The sequence below is a fragment of the Condylura cristata genome, unplaced genomic scaffold, assembly GCF_000260355.1.
Source record: "Condylura cristata isolate star-nosed mole 26May11 unplaced genomic scaffold, ConCri1.0 scaffold00001, whole genome shotgun sequence".
Lineage (NCBI taxonomy): Eukaryota > Metazoa > Chordata > Mammalia > Eulipotyphla > Talpidae > Condylura > Condylura cristata.
The window spans coordinates 2999502-3022510 of NW_004567102.1; the positions used below are offsets into that span (position 1 = coordinate 2999502).

At 49.4% G+C, this 23009-nt stretch overlaps 2 protein-coding genes across 8 annotated transcripts in view; both read left to right on the forward strand.

Moving 5' to 3' along the window:
* ZNF76 (zinc finger protein 76) overlaps window positions 1-12138 on the forward strand; it is a 31961-nt gene extending 19823 nt beyond the window's left edge. For 3 of the 7 annotated variants that reach the window (XM_004673413.2, XM_012722778.1, XM_012722786.1), the window contains exons 3-14: window positions 803-883; window positions 985-1062; window positions 2069-2268; window positions 4274-4390; window positions 4701-4776; window positions 5360-5485; window positions 5637-5816; window positions 6628-6861; window positions 6954-7117; window positions 8327-8491; window positions 9017-9130; window positions 11297-12138. In XM_004673413.2, coding sequence (XP_004673470.1) covers window positions 803-883; window positions 985-1062; window positions 2069-2268; window positions 4274-4390; window positions 4701-4776; window positions 5360-5485; window positions 5637-5816; window positions 6628-6861; window positions 6954-7117; window positions 8327-8491; window positions 9017-9130; window positions 11297-11401 — 1640 coding nt within the window. In that variant the 3' untranslated portion in view covers window positions 11402-12138. Of the gene's footprint in view, window positions 1-802; window positions 884-984; window positions 1063-2068; window positions 2269-4273; window positions 4391-4700; window positions 4777-5359; window positions 5486-5636; window positions 5817-6627; window positions 6862-6953; window positions 7118-8185; window positions 8505-9016; window positions 9131-11296 lie in introns of those variants that run through there. The other 4 variants (XR_001145275.1, XM_012722794.1, XM_012722787.1 and 1 more) reach the window with 4 other exon arrangements.
* Window positions 12139-13702: 1564 nt separating this feature from the next.
* LOC105853818 (differentially expressed in FDCP 6 homolog) lies at window positions 13703-22883 on the forward strand. The gene is made up of 3 exons (XM_012726851.1): window positions 13703-13856; window positions 22407-22547; window positions 22824-22883. The coding sequence occupies exons 1-3, from the start codon at window positions 13761-13763 to the stop codon at window positions 22881-22883; spliced, it is 297 nt and encodes a 98-aa protein (XP_012582305.1). The 5' UTR covers window positions 13703-13760.
* Window positions 22884-23009: the final 126 nt, after the last annotated feature.

Below are 23009 nucleotides of genomic sequence, written 5' to 3' on the forward strand. Positions count from 1 at the left end.
TTCCCCCCGCCATTTTTGATCCCATTCCCCATTCCCCATTCCCCCCCCGTAAAATGTCTCTGGTATATAGTTGTTCATTATTATTTTCTCCCCTGGTCCTTTATCCTCCTGCTGAGTGGAACCATCCTGTATTTTTACCTTTTTTTTCTGGCTTATTTCACCAAGTCAGTTCTATCCATGTTGCTGCAAAAGGCATGTGTTTATCCTTTTGATTGCTGAGTAATATTCCATTGTGAAGAGACACAATTTTTAAAGCTCTTTATAAGGATAGGAAGTGGAAGCACTGAGAGGTAAATAAGCTCTCCAAACTCACAGTGTTGATAAGAGGTAGAGCTGAAATTCAAAGCCAGGAGGACTGACTTGTTCCCAGGCCTGTTGCTTTTAATCACTAAGCTGCTCTGCCTGAGCAGACGATATATCAGAAGTGGGAGATAAATGTGTTTTGATTTAGTTTGGGTCATGTCTAAATTTTGACCTTTTAGAGCTTTCCCAGGTTTTAGACATCCTTTGTCCTTCATTTAATTCCATCTCAGCCACGTATTATTTGGCTGGAAGTCCCTACTTTGGCAGGTGTAGGCAGAATAATACATTGAGTTGCTCCTGCAGTGGGTGACAAGAAGGGAGTCTGTTGGCAACCACAGGGCTTTTCTTGGGAATATATCTAGTGCCTCTGAGGCCCAGGCCTGGGGAGTCAGGGGCCAGGTGACATGGAGAATATCATCTGTGCTTAGACACATGCTGTTTCAGTCAGGCCTCAGCTCTTTTGGGCCTGGTTCACTTCTCTCCATTCCCACCTCCACAGGAGAGAAGCTGCTTGAAGGGCAAGTGATCCAGCTTGAGGATGGCACCACCGCATATATTCACCAAGTGATGGTACAGAAAGGTAAGATGTCCCTGCCTCTGGAGGGAAGCCAGGCAGCCCCCAAAAGGGACCCCTCCACAGCTCTGCGTTCCAGAGAAAGGCAGACATTGCTCTCATTACAGAACCTCTTTCCTTTGAGGATGGACAGCCTGTTCAGCTGGAAGATGGCAGCATGGCCTACATACACCGAACACCCAAAGGTGGGGTCACAATCATCAAGACTGGTGGGAAGGAAGGGAGGTAGAACTGGCAGAGATTGGGGCATGGAGTGGCATGCCCCAGAATTTGGGGCATATACTTGGGAGCTATGGTCCTCAAGGTACATGTAGGTTCACCTGGATTAACAGCCTCACCCACCTTCCTTGGTTCATGGGACCTGCTGTTTCTGCTCCCACCAAGCTGAATCCTGGGGGTTAACAGCATGGACATTGCCAGCCTTGGCTCTGGCACAACCATAAAATCTTCAGTAGGACCCAAGGCCATCTTCTAAGACCAGGAATAAAAACTTACTAACATTTAGGAATAAAGCTTCTAAGGTATTAAAAAATAATATTTTATTGCTCTTAGAAGGACTTTCTGGGTGACTACTGCTTGCACGGCTTTGTACTAGGTGTGGACTATATAAGGGAGAACAAAGGCAGACACATTTCCTGTTCTCCTAGAATCTGGTGGGGGAAACAGAAGTAAATGAACCATGACCGATCAACTGATAATTGCCAGTGAGGATCAGGGTCAGGGAGGTCTTCTCACAGAAAGTGATGCTTGAATTGAGAGCTGCAAGATGAAGTGGATTTAGCTAGGGGAAGAGGGATGGCAGGGAGGGTTCACTACTCCAGACAGAAGAAACAGCATATGTGGCCCAGAGAGAGAAGGGGAGAAAGAATGGCATGTTCAAGAAGCTGTTAGGAGTTCAAATGCTGGAGATGAGGGCAGGGGGCCAGATGAGGCAGAATAAAGAATGGCTGGGGCCAGTGCATCAGGGCCTGAGTATCAAGGTTTGGGGCTCTATTCTGAGCCCCAGCTGGAGGCAGTTGAACTGCTTGGCCATCAGACAACATGATGATGTTTGTATCCTACAAAGATCCCTCTCTACTGCCAGAGGGTATCAGAGGGGTGAGTTAGGTTTTTGTGGTCCTCTAAGCCGAAATGACTGGTTCCATCAGCTCTCACCCTGGTGTGTCATCTGGCCTGGTATGTTCCCTGCAGAGGGCTACGACCCCAGCACCCTGGAAGCCGTGCAGCTGGAAGATGGTTCCACTGCCTACATTCACCATCCTGGAGCTGTGCCATCCGACAGCACCATCCTGGCTGTGCAGACAGAGGTGGGCTTGGAGGACCTGGCCACAGAGGACGACGAGGGCTTCAGTGCCGACACAGTGGTGACCCTGGAGCAGTACGCCAGCAAGGTGAGCATGCCGAGGCTGACGCAGCCCCCCTGCCATCTCAGCCACGCCAACATGGCCTCCTCTAGAGCGCAAGATAGCCCTGTCTTAGACGTTGTCTGTAGTGCTACAACCTGGCTCCCCTGGGTGTGCATGACAGCCTGGCTGGGGTGGGTGCGGACAGCTGTACACTCTTGTTTATGCTCCCTCTTCTGTAAGATGCCATGACTGTATGGTGAGAATGTAGGCCCAGCTTCACTTGAGCTGCTGTAATCATAATGCTCTGTGCTGCCTGAGAAAACCCTTGCCAGTGACTTTTATTAGTTTTACAGTCCACTGAGTTCAGATGTTCTTGTATTTATTTTTTCTGTGCTACTCATTTGGTCATTTGGGAAAGCAACCCTAGCAGGCAGTGACGAGGCAAGATGCAGCAGAGCAGCTGGGATTCTTGGAACGCGAGGCCTGCACAGTAGCTCAGCTGCAGAGAAGGGTCCCTAATCTCCAAGGTCGTCAGTCCACGCTCTGCTGAAGCCACAGTCCTGCCTGCAGAGGAAATAGGTGTAGCTTTCCATGCTGGGCCCTTCACCCCCAGGATGAACCACAGACCCTCCGGGTAGATAGGATGGTCATCCTAGAGCACGAGTTGACCAAAGCTTAGTGGGACTATTTTATAGTATAACTACTGTGGCTGCATCGTCAAAGAAAAGCGGGAGCCCTCCACTACAGTGGTCACTCTGGGCCACGCCCACTCCTGCTCCTACGCCCTGGGGCATATGCTCAAAACCAAACTTGAGACTTGCTGCTGATACAAGACAAACTGGGCTTTAAATCCAAGTCCTGAAATAGATGCTGCCTCTGCCTCTGCCTGTCTGACTTTTGATGTCAGGCTTGGACCTCTGATAGGATGAGATGGAACCAGAGCATCTCAGAGGTTACTTCTAACCTGATGACTCTTGCTTCCTTCAGTTCCCTTAAGCAATGGGGAGAAATCTGAATGCCTGAATCGGTTAGCCTGCTGAGTAGGCCCGACCCCGTGACTCTCACCCCTTGTCCACCAGCTGCGTAGGTGTTCATGAAGCTCTGCCAGCCACGATCCCCTGGCCTTAAAGTTCGCTAGACAGTCCTTACCATGAATTTAGCCAGATTCCTCTGTCCCCTATTCTTGGTGACTTTCAGACTTCTGTTTCAGGAGCTCCTGGGAAGGTCAAAGTGTCCAGAAACAAAAACGAAGGTCCCAGCAGGATCCTTCCCAAGAAAATAGAATAGTGCAGCAAGGACTTCCTGATGCTAGAGGCTGGAGTGAAATGGGTGGCTCTAGCTGTTTCCAGAAGAGATGAAAGGGAAGACCTTGCTAACGAGTGGACACCGTGGTTAGAACTGAGCCTGCTGCTGGAGGATCACAAGCCCCAGCACTGTGTGCTCTTGCAGTTTGCTGTTGGAGCCCCTCACTCTGGAACTTAGATGAACTCATGTCGGTGACACATGACATGTCCCTACTAAGCGTGGGTTTCCCGCAGGGAGGAAGGGGGCCCTCCCATCAGAGGGCCATGCCCGCTGCTGCTCAGAGCTGCAGCCCTGGTGTGTACTGCTGGCTTTCAGCCTAGCTCAAGTGTGGCCTTTCAGAACACCCCTGTCGTCCCTCCCTGCTCCGTCCTCTGCCCTTACCTAGCTCAAGTGTGGCCTTTCAGAACACGCCTGTTGTCCCTCCCTGCCCCGTCCTCTGCCCTTACCTAGACTAGATGTCTACGGAATGCCCTTTCTTTCATAGGTGTCACAGCTACTGAGACATAATCCTCCCTCTGCAAACAGCGATGAGCAGCGACTTCACTGCTAGCCCTGTTTCTTCTGCAGCTTATCCCAGGGTCTGTTCCTTTTCCCTCTCAAATCTGTCACCCTGATTTGCCCTTCTCTCCAACAGGTTTAACACTGTTTATTGGGATTTACGCTGCCAGGTGGGCCCTCTGCCCCAACTCTTCCCTCCCTTCACTGAGGAGAATATATATGAGGACTCCCGATATTTCTTCCTCAGGTTCTGCATGACAGCCAGGATCCCCACAATGGCAAAGGGCAGCAAGTTGGGGACAGAGCATTCCGCTGTGGCTACAAGGGCTGTGGGCGTCTCTACACCACCGCTCATCACTTAAAAGTAAGTTCAGCACAGGTAATGCCTAGCCTCGCCAGCTTCCTCACCAGACTGGAATTTTACCTTTCCACTTAGTTTGCCACTGGTCCCTACCCTCAAGTTGCTCACTGCCTACTGGAAGAAAAAGTATTCAGAAATGTCAGTATTGAGGGCTGTGTACCAGGAAGAAGAATCAGGGAAGCGTTCAGGAGGAGGTGACCTCTCAACTAAAGAAGCAGCAAAATAAGGGAGGGCCATTACTGATACCCTTAGGCCTGCAGAGAGCTGAAGGACCCATTCATACCTCTGAATTATGTGGTTGTTTGCCTCACAGGTGCATGAGAGAGCCCATACGGGTGACCGTCCATACAGGTGTGATTTCCCCAGCTGTGGAAAGGCCTTCGCCACAGGTATCCTACCTGGATGGAGATCAAAGGTGGGCCACTTCCAGTTGAGGACAGAGAACTCTAGATTAGTTTTGAGAACTCCCTCAAGGGAACCCAGCACAAGATTACTTCCTGAAGAAAGAGTTCCTTCCAGGTGACTTTAGGTGCTTCCTGGGAGGCAATCTGTATAGAAGCAAGAGGCATGGGGTCTGGGCACTGGGAGTCTGGGGTCAGTAGAGACACCCTGCCTCTGCATCAGCTGTGACGCCAACCGTGGGCTGTTAGGTCAGCCATTGTGTCTTCATCGGCTTCACTTTTCATCTGAATGAAGGACCTTCAGTCACAGGTTCTCTCAGTTCCCTCTTCTTTCTCAGTTTCTAGAATAAGTTCAGCTGCCCTTAGAGAGGAAAGGGGGACATAGGTGGGCCTTACTTTATCATCCCAGAGGGTGGGGTAGAGACAGACATAGGCTTCTTGTGCCCAGGGAGACCTGGCACCTCACAGAGCACACTGTAAGACAGAGAGCCTCTGATTTAGGAAGATGAGACAGTGAAGACTAAGGCTGCGCTGAGTGTTCCTTCCCCCCTCCCCGCCCCCACATGGGTAGGATATGGGCTAAAGAGCCATGTGCGTACCCACACTGGTGAGAAGCCATACAAGTGCCCAGAGGAGCTGTGCAGCAAGGCCTTCAAGACCTCAGGAGACCTGCAGAAGCATGTCCGGACTCACACTGGTAGGCCGGGCCCTCCCTCCACCCCATTCCTCAAGGAAGGGGGACTCGAATCCCCTTTCGTCCTCGGACCTGGAGCCCAGCACTATCCCTGCACCTTGCTCTGGCATGACCACCCTTCCTGAGCCACCCCTCACATGCCCCATCTCCACAGGTGAACGCCCGTTCCGATGCCCCTTTGAGGGCTGTGGTCGCTCCTTCACCACATCTAATATCCGCAAGGTACATGTGCGCACCCACACGGGTGAGCGGCCCTACACCTGCCCTGAGCCCCACTGTGGCCGTGGCTTCACCAGTGCCACCAACTACAAGAATCACGTGCGCATCCACACAGGTGGGCCAGCTGGCATGCAAGGGCCACCCCCTCTGAAGCCCCAACCCCTTCACTGTAGACTTCCAACCTGAGGCCCGTCTTGGCTCACAGCCCAGAGCTCTTCTCTGTGGCTCTTCCAGGCTAGTCTGGGGATAGTATGAGGGGGTCCTGAGATTCCAGCCCTTTCCCCAGTCCACTGTTTCACTTGTAGTGAGCAGTTCCTCCGTTTCCACTAGGTCCAATTTCACAGATACTGCCAACCCTCTCTGGACTCCCCCTGCTCCCTGCCACCCCTCTCCATCCACCCTGAATTTTCCCGCTGCGGTTGAACCCCAGGAAAAGGCCAGGGTGTCAGGCATGATGGGGAAAAAGAGTGAAATGTCACTTTTAGCTCCTCACTCCATCCCCTGCCCATATCACTCCATTGGCCTCGCCTTCCTGATGCCAGACCCCTCCTTTCTGTATCACCGTCAGCTGAGCGTGCCCCCTCACTTTCCTGCCGAACCCAACACATCCCTCAACCCTCTCTGTCTCCTGCCTCTTCTGTGTAGAACCCTCGATTTTACAAGCCCCTTAAATTTGCCTACTAGCCCCAGCCTTGTCCCTTCTCCCCATTTCCTTGCCGCTTTGTCTCTAGACAAAGAGAGGAGGCCCCACACCACACCCTGTGTTCCACTGGCCTTCTCTCCCACCTCTGTCCACTCTGAGTCCCAGGCCAGTTCCTCTCCCTCCCTCTGGCTTTCCCTTCACCACCCCTGTCTCTCACCCCTACCCCGTTAGATTCCCCCTTGCCAGCCCCAGTTCCCACCCCCTCACAGCCCAGTGTCCCCAGGGGAGAAGCCATACGTTTGCACGGTGCCAGGCTGTGGGAAGCGCTTCACCGAGTACTCGAGCCTGTATAAGCACCATGTGGTGCACACACACTGCAAGCCCTACACCTGCAGCACCTGCGGCAAGACATACCGGCAGACCTCCACCCTGGCCATGCACAAGCGCAGCGCCCACGGCGAGCTGGAGGCCACGGAGGAGAGCGAGCAGGCCCTGTATGAGCAACAGCAGCTTGAGGGTGAGGGCTGTGGGCAGGAGGCGGAGTGGGAACAAGCCAAGTGCCCTGTGGCCACCCAGTGGCAGATGTCAGCCTGGACTCTCCTCCCCCAGCCGCCTCTGCAGCCGAGGAAAGTCCACCACCTAAACAATCCCACATTACTTACCTTTCGGAGGTGAAAGAAGAGGGTGATGACATCCCAACACAGGTGGCTATGGTGACTGAGGAGGACGGGGCCTCCCAGGTGGCTTTGATCACTCAGGATGGTGCCCAGCAGGTACAGGCCCAGGGAGGCAGGGTGGGATGGATCACTCTAGCTGGCACCCTCTCCTACACTCTGAGGGGCCCAAATTTCCAATATTCCTCCCCAGCCACCTCCCCATTTCTCTTTTTAGCTAAAGGATCTTGGAGAACCAAAAAAAAAAAAAAATTTAAGATTTATTTATTTATACATGCAAGAACTGGGATACAGGCCAGAGGTGTGGAGTATGTGAGAGAATTCCCCAGAGATAGAGTGGGGAGCAGCGGACAGGTCAGGAGAGGTCTGCCACAGCATATAGGTCACCTCCCTGGATGGGGATTGAATTTGTGCTGCAGTGGCCACAGATAAATTCATAGTGTTGCGCTTTAATCCATTACACCAGAGAGGGCCCAAGGACACAATCTCTCCTTTTTGTGCTTCTAGCTCAGTCTCTAGAACTTCTGGAGCACAGTTAATAGTTTTTCTCTTAACATGGAGCCTCACAGGTCCTGATCATCTGAATGAGAAACTTGGCTGCCTTTCTCAGGAAAAACATGTTGGTGTAGGGGTCAGCGAATGGTGTGGGATCTAGAAACAGATTTCTTTCTTTTTTTTTTTTAAGATTTATTTATTTATCGATACAGAACTGGAGTACAGGCCAGAGGTGCAGGGGGTGAGAGAACTCACCAGAGGCAGAGTGGGGAGCAGAACAGGCAGATCAAGGAAGTACACTGCTGAGGGGAGCAGCAGGCGAGACAGGAGAGGTCTGCCGCGCCACGTGGGTCACCTCCCGGGTGGAGATCTTACTCGCACTGAAGCGTCTGTGGCTAGCTTGCAATGCTGTCCTTTAGCCCATTACACCACCAGGGAGGGCCTGGAAATGGATTTCTATCCAGCAGTGTAATCTGACCCTGGTCAGCACCCTCACAGTGCTGACCTCACTCTGCTGTGTCCACCTATCCTTTGAGTTGACATGAGTATGCAATTAGATGAGACCCTGAGTTGCATGGAAGAGGCTTTGAAGCAAATTGGTAGAAGTGGTCAGCAGAACTGCTAGAGTAGCCTCTCTGCAACCTAGGACTTCTTGTACTTGTTTGTCCCTAGCCCACTCCATCCCCGTGACACGAAGCTCACCTAAGTTTACCTGTCAGCTAATCTTACCTGAGACGGCAGAGACCTCCACCCTGGACTTTCAGGCAGCCCTTTACTGCAGTTCTGGCTCCTCATCTTCCTCCCTGTTGGCAGGTCAGCCTGTCCCCAGAAGACCTGCAGGCCTTGGGGAGTGCCATCAGTATGGTGGCCCAGCACAGCAGCACCACCCTTGCCATCCCTAGTCATGACGACAACCTTGCCACATCAGGCACGCATACGGTCACCATGGTCAGCGCCGATGGCACCCAGACACAGCCCGTATGACCAGGCGGTTTGCTTGGGGTTTCTTCTCCTGTCCTTTCTGTGGTGGGGTTGGTGTTGAAAAGCACAGGCTAAACTGTTCAAACCTTTTTTATAAGCACCAAGATTCCCCCATAAAAAGGGGGCTCTTCTGGGTCATCAACAGCTCTCATCTTGGAAAGCAGTTGGCCTGGAGATCAAGAGACAGGTCTAAATTACCATCTACCCCTATTTGCCTTGTTATCCTAGGAAGTCACTTTTCCTTGGGGTTCACTCCACTTTAAAATGATGGAACTAAATTATACCTGAGACCTTTTATAGTTCTGGCCTTCTATGATTTAAAATCTCTAAATGGGGCTATAAGTTAGAGAAAAAACACCCTCACTTAGCTCTGAGCCCCACACTAATTAATCTGACCCATAAAGATTTTATCTGTTTCTTCTGGGTTCCTAGTTTCCCTGCGTGGAGGAATTTTTACGTGGATCGGGGAGGAAGAGTAAGGTTAATAAATAGGTTAGGAAACCTAACTCTTCTGTATTCCAGGTCACCATCATTACCTCTGGGGCTGTGGTAACAGAGGACTCAAGCATAGCGTCCCTTCATCATCAACAGGTGGCGCTGCTGGCCACAGCCAACGGCACACACATTGCAGTACAGGTGGGTAGAGACCTGGGAGGAGCCCGTAGGGAGGGAGAGCAGCTGGGTGGTCATCTTAAATAAAAGGCCATTTGGGCTCAAAAAGGGATCTGAGGATAAGTCCCTTTCTGAATCCTCTCGCTCCCCACATCTCTGGCCTGTACTCCAGGTCTTGTAAGCATAAATAAATAAAATAAATCTTAAAAAATTCAAATTTACGGCCCTCCCTGGTGGCGTAGCGGGTTAAAGCACAGCACTGAGAATCTGAAGCTGCTTCCAATTCCCGCCTGCCCCAGAGGTGACCACATGGTGGAGGTGACCACATGGTGTGGCAGACCTCTCCTGACCCGCCCGCTGCTCCCCTCAGCAGTGTACTTCGTAGATCTGCCTGTTCTGTTCCCCACTCTGTCTCTGGTAAAGCCTCTCACTGCCCCTGAGCTCTGTCCTGTACCCTAGTTCTGTATGCACAAATAAATAAATCTTTAAAAAAAGAAAATTTCAAATTTACATGTATTAAGTAACTTATTTATTTCCCTAACGTTACCAGAAGGCATAATAGTATTTGTACCTTGGAGAAATTTGAGACACAAAGCTTTCTTGTCAGAAGCAAGTGGCGAGCCTTCTAGCTTTTAGAATGTTTTTGGTATCCCTAGTTGTCTAAGTCCTTCTTTACTTTTTCGTGTATCCATTTCTTTATCTGAAAAGTAAGAAAGTGGTTGTAGATGATTATTAAGGTCCTCTCCAACTAGTCATTGCCCTGCTGTAAGCCAGTCGTGACCCTGGACCATCCTCTGGCTCTCTGTTCCTCCAACCTAACGACCTTTTCTTTGAGATGACAGTTAACTTTTATTCAAAATTGCAGTAAAACATGAGGGGTAAATATTTTTCAGAAACTCAGATTTCTCCAAAGTACAAATACTAGTAATGCCTTCTGGTAATATTAGGGAAATAAGTTACTTAATACCTGTAAATTTTAATTTTTTAAGATTTATTTATTTATGCATGCAAGAGCTGGGTACAGGCCAGAGAAGTGGAAGGTAAAAGGATCCACCAGAGACAGGATGGGTAGCAGAACAGGCAAATGTACTGAAATATATTGCTGAGGGGAGCAGCAGGGAGATAGGAGAGGTCTGCTGTGCTTATGTGGCTTGGTGCCCTGGTCAGGGATCCAAGTCATGTCACCAATACAGTGTTTGGTGATAGCTTCTTAGCACTGAGTATCCCGAGCCACTAGGGAGGCCCAATACATATATAAATTTTTTTTTAAGATTTATTTATTTATGCATACAGAACTGGGGTATAGGCCAGAGGTTCAGGGGCCATGAGAGGATTCACCAGAGACAGAGTGGGGAATAGAACAAGCCAACTGACGAAGTACACTGCTGAGGGGAGCAGCGGGTAGGTCAGAAGAGGTCTGCCGTGCCATGTGGGTCACCTCCGGGGCTGGAGATCGAATTCATGCTACAATGGCTTTAGCTTCTTAGTGTTGTGCTTTAACCCACTGCGCCACCAGGGAGGGCCTAATATATATAAATTTTAAGATAAAAGAAGCCCCAAAGGATATGCGATCTCTTTACTGTTTGAGAAACAGGAGGATCTTCAATATTCTTATTTTCCCCCTCTCCTTTCTTAGATGGCCAAATTACATTAGTCTCCTTTGATTCTTCCAGTGTGTTTAGTTCATGAATGAGAAACTGTTTAATAGAACTACAGTTAATCAAGTTTTTCTATAAGTACAGATGCTGTGTACTCATATTTGTTGAATTCCAAATAGTCCTGAATAATTAATTAATTAATTAATTAATCAGAGGGTTTTTATGAAACAGTAATGGTCAGTTTTCACTTTTCATCATCTAAATCACTGAAAAGGTCAGCTCAAATCCTTGCTTTTAAATGCTCTAAAATTCTCCCTATTTTCCAAGATGTTCTTTAAAACAGCTATCACTTGATGACAGTCTCCATTTTCAGTGGCCACCATGGGTGAGCCTCAGCCTAACAGAATCTTTCTTCATCAAGTCTTTACCAAACCTTTTATCAAAGATTTTTTTGGGGGATCAGATTACGCACCCAGTATGTGGCCCTAAGTGGATGGAGGACACTCTTAAAAAGTAGACCTTATGCTACTGCCACCAGAGTCCAGGAGGGAGGTCTTACTCTGTCCTTCCTTCTCCATCCCCATCTCTGCAGCTAGAGGAGCAGCAGACTTTAGAGGAAGCCATCAGTGTGGCCACCGCCGCCATGCAGCAAGGCACCGTGACCCTGGAGACTGCAGAGTCGGAGAGTGGCTGCTGAGCCCAGGAGGGCCGGGTCCCAACTGGTATTGGAGGAAGTGGCATGTGGCATCCTTGCCTACAAGGGCTGACCCGTGGAAGATGGCCATGTACACCTCCAGGGCAAGAAGACAGCAGGAAAATGGCCTAACTTGGGGGCCCTGCCCAAGCGGAGGACTGGCAGCTGGAATCGGAGGAGTGCATCAACTTCAGGAGCTAAGGGGGACAGGCTTGGTCATCAGGCTACACTGGGCCGTCCACCCCTCAATCATCTGGGCACCTATTGTTCTCCCTCTAGGAGCACCCTGCCTGCCCTCAGTCTATCCCCCTTCTCAGGTGGCCATTGGGGCTGCTATGGGGACTGGTCCTCCTCTCTGACTAGTCACTGCCCATCAGGGGAGAGGGCAGACAGCTCTTCAGCCCAGTTGGGGCAGAGCAGATCCAGCCCTGCCCCTGCCAGCAATAACCACCTCCCGGAGGCCAGCCAAGATGCCTGGCCACTAGCAGCAGGGATTTCCTGCCACCGCAATCAGAATTGCTCAGGGGCCTGTGGCTGGAGAAGGGTGCCCAGCCCCCAACCCCCAGCTTCTCCCCAACCTCCCTGTGGCAGAAATGCAGGGAGCGCCTTTGTACATAATGAGGAATGGATTTAAGTTGTTTTGTTTTGTTTTTTTAATTCCATTTTGATATTTTTTTTTTCCTGCTCTGGGCAGTGGTGGCAAACGGGTGAATGAGTATTTAATAAAAGTTCCAAGTTTCTGCCTGGGTCCTTCCCTCTTTTCAGCTTTGTGCGGTGGTAACAGGGCAGGTCAAACCAGGCTCTTAATCCACTATCCCTAGCACAAACCCCACTCAGCTGGAATGCCAAAGTGAGAGTTCCTACAAGGGGCGAAATGGGAGGAAACCCAGTTTAAAATAAGCACTGAGGAGTTTCCAGTGACTTCCCGCAGCTGAGCAGATAGATGGGCACTGAGGGGCACAAAGAAGACCAGGCTCTGGTTGCATCTCAGGCCTCGGGATCATTGTACTGGAAGTATTCTTTTCCTACCTTACAACCACCCCCTCACCCCGCCATATAGATCGACAATGTTGGCATATAGATCAATATACTGATCATAGTTGGCAACTCCATGTGGGCAAAGCCCCACATTGGAGTGGGACTTGGGGTCACCTTTGCCAAGGGCCACACTGGAATTCCAGAACTACCATTGGACCCTCTGAAATGTGTCTAGTAGAACCAGACCAGCCGTAGCTGGAAAGAAGGGATGCGGGAGAAGGCGCTTGAATGACAACATGACGGGGGTCGGAGGTGCTGCTTTTTGTCTACTGTGATGGCTGTGCTGAAAGTCCCTTTCTGCCACCTTGGAATGGAACCCTGTCCCCGATCCAGGCATCCTTTCCTGGGGTGCTTGGTAAACTCGCAGTTACTCTTGCCACTGACTACGTGGAAGCAGAAGGACCTGGGGGTGCTCCCAGGCAGAGGGGGTCTCAGTTGCCTGAGAGACTTCTTTAACCTCCATGAGCATTGTGCTGGCAGGGGTGTATCTAGCCCCCAGCAGCAGGTTTGAATGATGCATAGGTGTGGAGGTTCCTGACTCCCAGCCTCCTGCTCCCCCACACTGCTGCAGGGCCCTACCAGGAGACCCTCCCCCACACACACACACACACATGCCTCACAGTAGCAGTCTTCAGTAGCAGTCTTCAGTCTTCAACTCAGAGTGGGCAGTGCTCTGAGTTGAAGAGCCAAAGCCCTGAAGATGGGGAGGCAATAAGTCACGTGCTAAGTCCGCCTGACCTGGAGAGGTGCCCTGGCCCAGTTCCTCCTCCAGCTTTGTGTTGTTGCCTTTGTTTTCTTCCGCTTGGGAGGTGCCCCACCACCACAGTAATGCTGAAAGAAACGCTTTATCTGTGCCTACTCTATGCTCGATATCCGCCCTCAGACATTCTTACCACTCTGATGAGGTAGGTATTTTTCCTGCTTCACCAATGAGGACACTGTTACAGGAGGTTAAGGGCTTATCCAAGACTTACCTGGTAGCTGAGACCGGGTCTCCATCCCAAAGTCAGGAGGAGCTTGCTTTCTGCCTTATCAAGCTGCCTCTGGGAGCCCACTAAGCTCTAGAAAGCTCTGGAACAGAGTAGGTTTCTAAAGGGCCTCTAGTTTTCCTGGGCTGAGTGCCCTGTCCTCAGCAGGGAAGTCAGCTGCTTAGTGCTGCAAGAGCAGCAGGCTGGTTCCTGCCAGCACAGGGAGCCTGCGCGAGCAGACAGGTGGAGCTCTCGCTCCGCGCCATGGCCCCTCTGCGGTCTCTGAAGCCGTTTGCATTTCCTGAAACCGGATCTTTGTGTCAGAGCCGCCCCCAGGCTGGGCTGGCGCCTCAGCCATGGCCCTTCGCAAGGAGCTGCTTAAGTCCATCTGGTACGCTTTCACTGCGCTGGACGTGGAGAAGAGCGGCAAGGTCTCCAAGTCCCAGCTCAAGGTGAGGGGCACCCAGGGGCGGGGGAAGCCAGAGGCTAGCACTTCATCAGCCTCTGCCACCTGGAAGCCAGTCGTATACCCTGTGCTACTCCTGGGGCACCCGGCCCTCCTGAAGCCCAGACTTGGGGTGAGGGCCAGTAGCGGGTTGCTGAGGCACCATGGCCTGGTGGATACCACTGCCCATTGTCCAGAGGGCCCAGTGAGGTGTATGTAGATTTGCTTCCTAGAGCCCTGCCCCCCAACTGAATGTCGGAAGGGTGGCGGAAGGGTGGCGGGGCATCATGGGGCTCCCAGGGCCATGGGCCAAGCTACTCCCCAGATGTGTGATCACACATGTCTCTCCAGAGTCAAGCTTGGGCATGTACCTACTCCTTCCTGCCTCTTCCTCTTGGCTTTGAAGAGACAGCTAGTGTTTGTCACTTCCTCCGGAGCTAAGAGAGAAACTTAAAGAGACTTTCCCAGTCCCAAACCTAGCAGGCTTATGGCTGACCACCATCTTCTGGCAGGAGAATGACTGCTCTAAGCCCTGCCTCCCAGAGGCAGGAGAAAGGACTGAAGTCCCTGTTAGAATGCTCTCAGCTTACCATCCCCAAGCCCCCATGTAGCAGGTTGGGGACCTACTTCAGGGCTGCGACCTTGGTTGGGGAGACTTGGAATCTGAATCTGGGAAATTGTGATTGCCTTAAAGTTCATTACGTGGCCCTAGATAATTCCTGAGAAGCCAAAATGTTTCTTTCCTCCCTTCCTCTACTTCTGGGTCAGTGTTGCATTCTCTACTCTGAGCTGTTGGAACCAGGTGTCACTAGGAGAAAGGAGCAGTGTAGGCCTCAGCTTTCTGGGACCTGCCTTAGGGAGTTCATTAGTTCACTATGCAAATATTTATTCATGATGTAACTTTAAATGTCCTCTATGGCACATGAGATAGTTTGAAGAGTGGGAAGAAGGGTTGAGGAGATCAGGGATGGCTGTCCTGAGAGAAGTGGAGAAAAAGAGAAACACTGGTTCCTATTTTGGTCCCCTCCTAACTTGGTGAGTTTAACTTTGTCTAGTTGAACTGACTATAGCCTAGAGTGGGACTAAGACCCATAGTGATATCTCCCTGGAACCCCCCCAAAGGAGGGGTACAATTTCAAAGAAGACTATTCTCAATGAATGATCAAGGTGGGAGTACCTAGAAGCCAGAGAAATGAATGGGTTAGATAAGCATTATGCCCAACCCCTCCCCACCCCCAAACTTCTATTTTGCTAAACTTAGAAACAATGAATTTGGATGTTCCAAACTGGTCCTATCCTTTAGCCAGACTTGTGAGCAGCCAATGAATAATCACTGGATTATTGACTCCCTCAGGAAGGGCCACCTTTGATCACCTCGGGGAACCTTCTACCGAGCAGGTTCTTCCTTACATTCTACTTAAATCTAGTTGGGCCTTCAGTATAGAGAAAAGCAAACCATGCGAAATCTGCCCCTGCAGAAACCCCATGTCCCATATCTACATCCCCCTCTGTCCCTTTGTGTCTTGCAGGAGTAACCCCAACCTCCATATTTAATTGTCTCCAAGACACCATATTTCAAGACGCTGTATTATCTGCAGCCCCTGTGAACACTCCAGGCTGTCTCTGCACCTCATGTATGGAGGATACAGCCCTTAGGTGGTTCCCCTTTATTGGTGCCATCAGCAGTAAGGCTTTTTAGCTGGAGCCTTTAACTGGACCAGTGCCCACTTTCCATGCGTGCAAGTGGAGCATTTACAGGGACGATTCCATGTGGAGCTTGTGTGCTTGAACCGTCTGCTGTTTTGTACCATGTTACAGCTCAGATTGAGCCAACTGATAGCAGCCTCTCTGGTCACACAGCATCGACGGTACTTTTCCCCACAGCTCAACAGAAAACTTGTCCACTCTGGGAATCTGAGCTAGCAGTGGGAGTCTTGGATCTGGTGGTGGGTGAGGAGAGAAATGGCAAGGGCCCTTTGTGATAGACGAGAAAGATAGTGAAGGCAATTTTCCCCCAAGTCCAGTCGTGGATACTGGAATGGGAGGAAGTAACGATAGAGTTGCGGGTGGGGATGCTAGAAAGGCAAAGGAGTAATAGAGAAGTGGTCAGAAGGCAGAGGAAGAAGATAAGAGAGAGAAACCAGCAGGGTCCATCCCTTCCCTGAAAAGACTTAGATAGAAGGGAAAAGATCTTGGGTCTAGCCTTCCTCACTAAAACTGTCCTTGACCTTAGAGTCCTTAGTTGGGACCAGCACAGAGGGCAGACAGCGCAAGCCACATCTATGACAGTTACTGTTCCTCTGATGTGCTAACTCTCTGGGCAAGCCAACAGTGAGGCCAGACAGAGGAGGAAGAACAGCAGGTCCTTAGAGAAATAAGAGTCAGGATTGTTTTCTCTGGAGTAGAGACTGAGTGGAGAAATCAGTTGAGTTTCCCTCTTGGAATTCCTGCAGTATATACAATGTTCGTTGTCCATTTGGATTGAGAACAGTCAAAATAGGCTATAGGAATGACTCTTATGTCTAGGATGGATTTAGGTTGAACACAAATTCCTCAGGACTTGAGGGCCATGAGTTTTTGTAGGGTCCTCAGAACCACCTTCTATAGAGAATTATAAGAGTGAGTAGCCCTCCTAACAGGGCTCAGGGAGGGGGTGTCCTTGGGAATGAAGGATTTTCTAATGGACACACCTCTTCCTGAGTGAGCAGCACTGGTTTCAGATCTGGAGCATCTGCTGAGAAACTGGCCCCCTACTCCCTGGCTGCCAGACCTGGGGTGAGAGGACTGGATTGGGGAAGTGGATGGAGCTGTGTCTCAGGAATGATGAGGATCTCAGGAAGCAGTCGCCTACCACTTCCCCTTGACTGCCAAGAGCTGGGAGGAGTCAGGAAGGGCAAACAAGGGTCTTCCCTACTTGACCCTCTCAGATCCTCCAATCCTGAGGATCCTTTCAGACCCTCTTGAACCTCCAATTGGCAGCCACGAATACCAGATTTCTTGCCCACCAAGAGTCTCTCATATGCTGCAGAGGTCCAGATGTCTACTTGGCAGAGGACTCACATATAAGAATCTGTCATCTAGCATCATCACCTTTGCCATGACCCTACCTGCTGTTGGTCTCCCTGAATGGGGATGGTGGGGAGAAGAAGGGGGTTTTAGTGATGACTCAGGCTTACACCTATACCTCTCCCAGCTGGCTGATTTGGGCCAAGTTAACTGCCATCTCTTGAAGCCCCATTTACTCATCTGGAAAGTCAGAGGATTGAATTGGGTATCATCAATACCCCACAAAAATAAATTTTAATGAAGTGCATTCAGTATATGAAATTGATCCTGAGGCAGACTCTCCTTCCCTTTTATGAGCTACTGGCTTTCATCTGATGCACACCTCCAACCCTTCGAAATCTTTATTATTTTTTTAAATATCCAAAAGGACAGGTTTATTACTCTTAAAAAGCAAGGAAAGTAAAGGAGGCTTGCACAGATACAAGTGAGCAGAAAAAGCTTCTCCTAAAAGGGATGGGCTTGTGAAAGAGATACAGGCAGACAGGGGAGCTGCCTTTGACACCTTCTTGCTCTCAGCAGGCACACAATTAATCCAGAAATTCCCACCTTTTTATTTTTTTAAGATGTATTTATTTTATTTATGCATAAAAGAACTGGGGCATAGGTCAGAGGTGTAGGGGTGAGGATTTCTCTAGAGACAAAGTGGGGAGCATAACAGGTGGATCTCCTGAGATACACTGCTGAGGGGAGCAGCAGGCAAGACAGGAGAGGTCTGCTGGGCCATGTGGGTCAGCTCACCAGCTGCTGCAGCTTAAACTTGAACTTGATCTGAAACTCCTGCCGTGATAACTGGCAATAGCTTATTAGTGCTGAGACTTTATGACCCTATACCACCAGTAAGCCCAAATTCCTAACTTCTTAAATTCCCAAAGTTTTTCCCTCATCATGTAGTTAAGCTCAATCAGTACCTACTGATTGAGAAAATATATTCAGTAATTCTTTAAATGATCTGTATATTTTTTAAAAAATTACTTAGCTTTTGGCTAAAGGCCATCTAGGTGAGAGAGAGGGATTATACATTCCCTACTTGGTGTTTCATGGATTCTCAAAACCCATGTATCTGGATCTACACGTGAAGGCTGGAAAATACCAGTCGTGGGCCTGGCACACACCCTTATTCCCCACATCCTTATAAAAGAACCACTTCCCCACATGCCTCCAGAGGAAATAGTGAATAAATGAAGCCTCACAAAGGTCAATGACTGCCACCCCAGAGGTCAGGGACTGCTGAGGTGGGTGGGGAAGACTGTGGGAGTCCTCTTAGAGGGAGCCTGAATGGTAGCTTGTGAAAGCTACAAACACGTGGACTCCACCCCTGGAAACTCTGAGTCAGTGTCTGGGCGGGCCTCAGCATATTTCAGTTTCTCCAGCTCCGCAGATGATTGTGATGCTCATCCAGAGCCAGTGTAGCTCAGAAATCAGAACTTGGATGAGACACTTCACCTTTCCGAGTGTTGATTTCCTCTTGTGTAAGTCAAAGCTAATGAAAGCCCCTACCTCCATTGCTGAGGACTGATTGAAATCAGAAGGTGAGCGCCTGCGCATTCTGGCCTCCGCCCTTGTCATTTCCTTTCCAGAAGGGGCCCCCTGGTTACACCCTCTCCCCAACCCTAGCCCACACCCCCACCCAGGCACAGGAAGCCTGGCAGTCTGAGGTCTGCTGAGTTCTCTGGTGAGAGGCCCTGAGCCCTGAATGGCTGGAGACAGATTCCTCCTGTCCTCACACGTGATGGCCCCCTGGCCTTTGTTGCACGTGATGGCCCCCTGGCCTTTGTTCCTCAGATCCCATGGCAAAAGGTACAGGTGAGCTGAGGAAGATACAGAGGTAGGACGTAAAAGAGCATGGTTGATTGAATGAACCAAAAAGAACAATTCAAATAACTACTGCAGTGTGTGTACAGGTTTTGTCCTCGGGTGGAAGGGGATCCTGAATCTCCTGTTATATGATATGAAAACAGGCCTGTTGAGGTTAATTTGCTTAGAGAGGTTCAGTCCATGTCTGTCAAGACTTGTATTTTTCCAAAGTTTGATGGAGGGTCCTCAGGAAGTATCTCAGTTCATTCAACCGTTGTTGAGTGTCTATTACGTGCCAGACCCAGTGATACCACAGTGAATAAAACAGACAGAAATCTCCATGTGATACTGTAATCTAGCCAGAGAATGTGCTGATAAATAAACTAAGTAAAAATGTATCATGATGGAACCTGATACTTGACTTGAAGGAAAATAGGGGTAGGGACTATGGAGACTAACGGGCATGGGGCTCGCAGTTTTTTAAACGGGGGTAAGACAGTGCTCCTAGAGAAGGGATGTCAAAGAAAAGACTGTAAGGAGGAGAGGATGCAGTACTTGCCATGACCTGGGGGAAGAATGTTCCAGGCTGCAGGAATAGCAAGTGCCAAGGCCCTGAGGCAAGAATGTGTTTTCCACGTGAGATTTGAGTCCGTCAAAAACATTCATCTTGTGAAGGGCATGGTCCTGAGCTCTGGAGTCAGGGTTGAAATTAGAGACCTTGTTACCCTCAAGGAATAGAGAACACACAAAGCAAGCATTATCACAGAGCAACTTAATAGTAGGGTACATTAATAACAGTGGTTAATGGCATCCTTTGTTTTTTACCTGTATAGTTTAAAGTTTTTGTCATAAAAATAATATATGCTCGTGGTTTAAAAAAAAAAATCAGACCGCAGAAGCACATAAAGCTAAAGAAGATGAAATTTATTATAAAAGTAGAACATGATACTGGGTTAAAAAATTCAAAGACAAATATAATGTTTTAAAAAAGATAAACGTTTCTCTCTACCCTAGTGAGGGGTGATGGGGTGATAGCTGTTAGTTCATTGATTCTCAGACTTTTTTCTGTGTACAAATAAACATATCAGTTTGAACCACATATTCTGATGTTGATGGTTTGAACCTACTGAAACAGTAGTCTGATGTGGTTCAACCTAACCTATACAAATGTTTATTTTAAAACATTTCTTTCTATAGCTTGCTTATTTCACCTGCTAAGATACAAAACTTTCATATCTGTTCATACAAATAAAATAATAAAAGCAGCTCACAACTTTTGTGAAGAAATGTACAATGCACTAGGTGCTATACGAAACTCATTTCTAAAACCCTAGAGCACCCTATTATTTTCATGGAGGAGAAGACTAAGGTCTTGGAGAATTTAAATCACTTCCCCATGAGCATGCACGTGGCAGAAATAAAATCTTTGCAGCCACGCATAGGTCCACGACATGTGTAAGTCCCCCTCTGAAGAAGCCTCAGACTGTCTCTAGGTCTTCAATTGCTTCAGTGAACATTCTTGTGCGTGTGGCTCTGTTCCTTTGAGCATCTGTAGATTGGATGATTATCAATGATGGGGCAAAGGTCACCAGATTGAAGTTTAATAGATTCTACCCCAAAAAGATGACCAATTCACACTCAACCAGCATTGGCATTCAAGTCCCCACAGCCTCTTTAAGGCTCAGTATTATTAGTCTTTTCCATCGATGTCAATTTGTTAGGTTAAAAAAAATTGTTTTCTACACAGGATAGGAGCCATCATCACTTGCTCTATGCAGACCTGAGTTCAGCATGCCATGCATATTATCTCACTCTGATCCCTGTTTGACTGCCGATGAAACAGACTCAGATGATGGGGTTTAGCCAAGACCCCACCACTAGGCAGGGAAACTTCCCTGCCTTCCATGCTGGAGTGTAGCTATTAGGTTGGGGCCATGCAGGAAGCTTAAAAAAGTACCGTAGAGACTTGAAGAGGAAGCAAATAGGAGCATGTAAAAAACCCTTAGAATAACACCTATTAGATCGCTTCAGAAGTGGCTACTCAGCATTAGTCAGTCATCCTGGATTTCAAGTGTGAAACGTTGAGTCAGCAGTACCTCTTAGCGCTGGGATTGGTAGCCTATAGTTACACATGTATTTGATCTTTTCTGGATATAAATGATAGAAACAAACTTAGGGGAGATGTTATTTACTGGCTCATAGAAACAAAACCCCAAGCATAATTGGCTGTCGGCATGGCTAGATCCAGGTCCTCCAGGCATGCTTATCCCCCAACTCTGCCTTTCTCCCCAAGGGCTTTATTTAAGCAGGCATTTCCTGCAAACGAACAAAAATGCCAACTGCATCTATCCTCTAAAGCTTAACAATCTCACAAGAATCTCTCTCTCTCTCTCTCTTTTTGTTACTGCTAGAGAAAGCAGAAATCGTAGGGCTTCTTGTTGGCCCAGGCTGGGTCATGTGTCCATGCTTGAGTCGACCACTATGACGGGGTCATGCATCCATGCTTGAATCAACCACTATGACCCCACCCTGCAGCCAGGTGGGGTAGGGGTGCAACTACCAAATCCACGGGTGTTGAGAGCAGAGGAGAAATTACTTCTCAAAGGAATGTCAAGTCTCCTTACCAAAATAAGGAAGAAACTTCTGTCCTTTAAAGAACAGAAGATGACAGAACCCAAGATGGCATGTGAGATAATTTGAATAGTACAGCCATGAAGTTCCCAGACAGAAGTGAGAAAAGAGAAACACTCCCCCGCTTGCTAGGCACCCCCCACTTCCCACTTTACCAAGCTGAACCCGAGACCCAAGAGAACATTAGGGAGAGTCTCAGTCCTCTCTCCCTCTCCTTTCACAAAAGAGAATAAAGACAAGAAGATGTGCAGCTCCTGCCTCAGTAACTAATTCCAAGCAATTAGTTGGAATTCCAAGAAATTCCAAATGCTGGTAGCAAAGCATCCCTTAAATTAACCTCTTTGTTCTAATGTCATGGGTTTGTTAACCAATGCATTTCTCCTCCACACTGTCATAGCTGCCATCCCTTCTCGACCTGTACTAGCCATCCATCCAACTGGTCAACTTTGATGTCCCTTTGAGCTCTCTCCAGCTCCCTTCCATCTTTTGAGGGAAGAAGTCCCCCTCCATCCCCCCACCAGACATGCCCAGGTGCTAGGAATGCTGCAACCTGAACACAGTGTCCAATGCAATTGATGACAGCTCAGGGTTTCTGCCCAGGGTGGCAGTCCGCCTTCCTGCAACAGCCCAGCATCACAGGAAGCACTTGGGCTCGGGATCTGCAGAGCTGGATTCAAATCCCAGGCTCTTCTCATTGTACACCCTTGGTCCTTGGGCAAATCGTCCTTGCCTGCAGAAAGTGGACTCCCATACCTAATGCAAGGGTTATGGACATGGCTGTCTGGGTTTGACTCCCAGCTCTGTGTGACCTTGGATGGGTTACCAACATTCACAGCCTCAGGAGTTTTCCTTTCTGTAAAGTGAGGTCTTGAACAGTTTTCGGGGGCATTACGTGCTTGGGGCAGTGCTTGGCGCATAGTAACTATACAGATTTTAATTGTAATTGAACAGAGCAGTGTGTAGAGAGGACTAAGCCAGGAGGGGGTCGGTGATGAGCAGGGAGGTGGGAGCAGACGTTCCCCAATTTTGGCTGGGACACAGGAAGGCAAACCGCCCCCTGCCTCAGGTGCTGTCCCACAACCTGTACACCGTCCTGCACATCCCCCACGACCCCGTGGCGTTGGAGGAGCACTTCCGAGATGATGACGATGGCCCTGTCTCCAGCCAGGGATACATGCCCTACCTCAACAAGTACATCCTGGATAAGGTGGGCACAACTTGCAGGGGGTCACCTCTAACCTCTCCCCACTTCCCAGCCTGCCCAGCACCTCAATCCATTGCTACTCGAACTCCATCCCCCTATAAACTCCCCTTCTGTCCCTTCCATCGGCCCCTCTGATCATGTCCCTCCTTCACAACCCAGCCACTTGTTTCCTTCCTTGCTCCCCTTCATTTACCTTCAATTTTCTTCTCCTTTACACTGGCCCCCACTGTCCCCATCACCTTCACCCTACCCATGCTCAGGCCCTCCTCTGATTTCCAGCTTGTCACCTTCACAAAAGTTTCTCCAACTGCTTCTCAGCCCCCTCCCAGTTCTTCCTGAGCTTTCCCATATTTCTCCCCTCGGCTGAGGGACTAGGATTTCTTTGCTCATAGACACTTGGGTGGGGGTGGGTGGTTTGGGTTTTGTTTTTTTTTTTTGTGGTGGGGATGCAGGGTGGTTGGAACT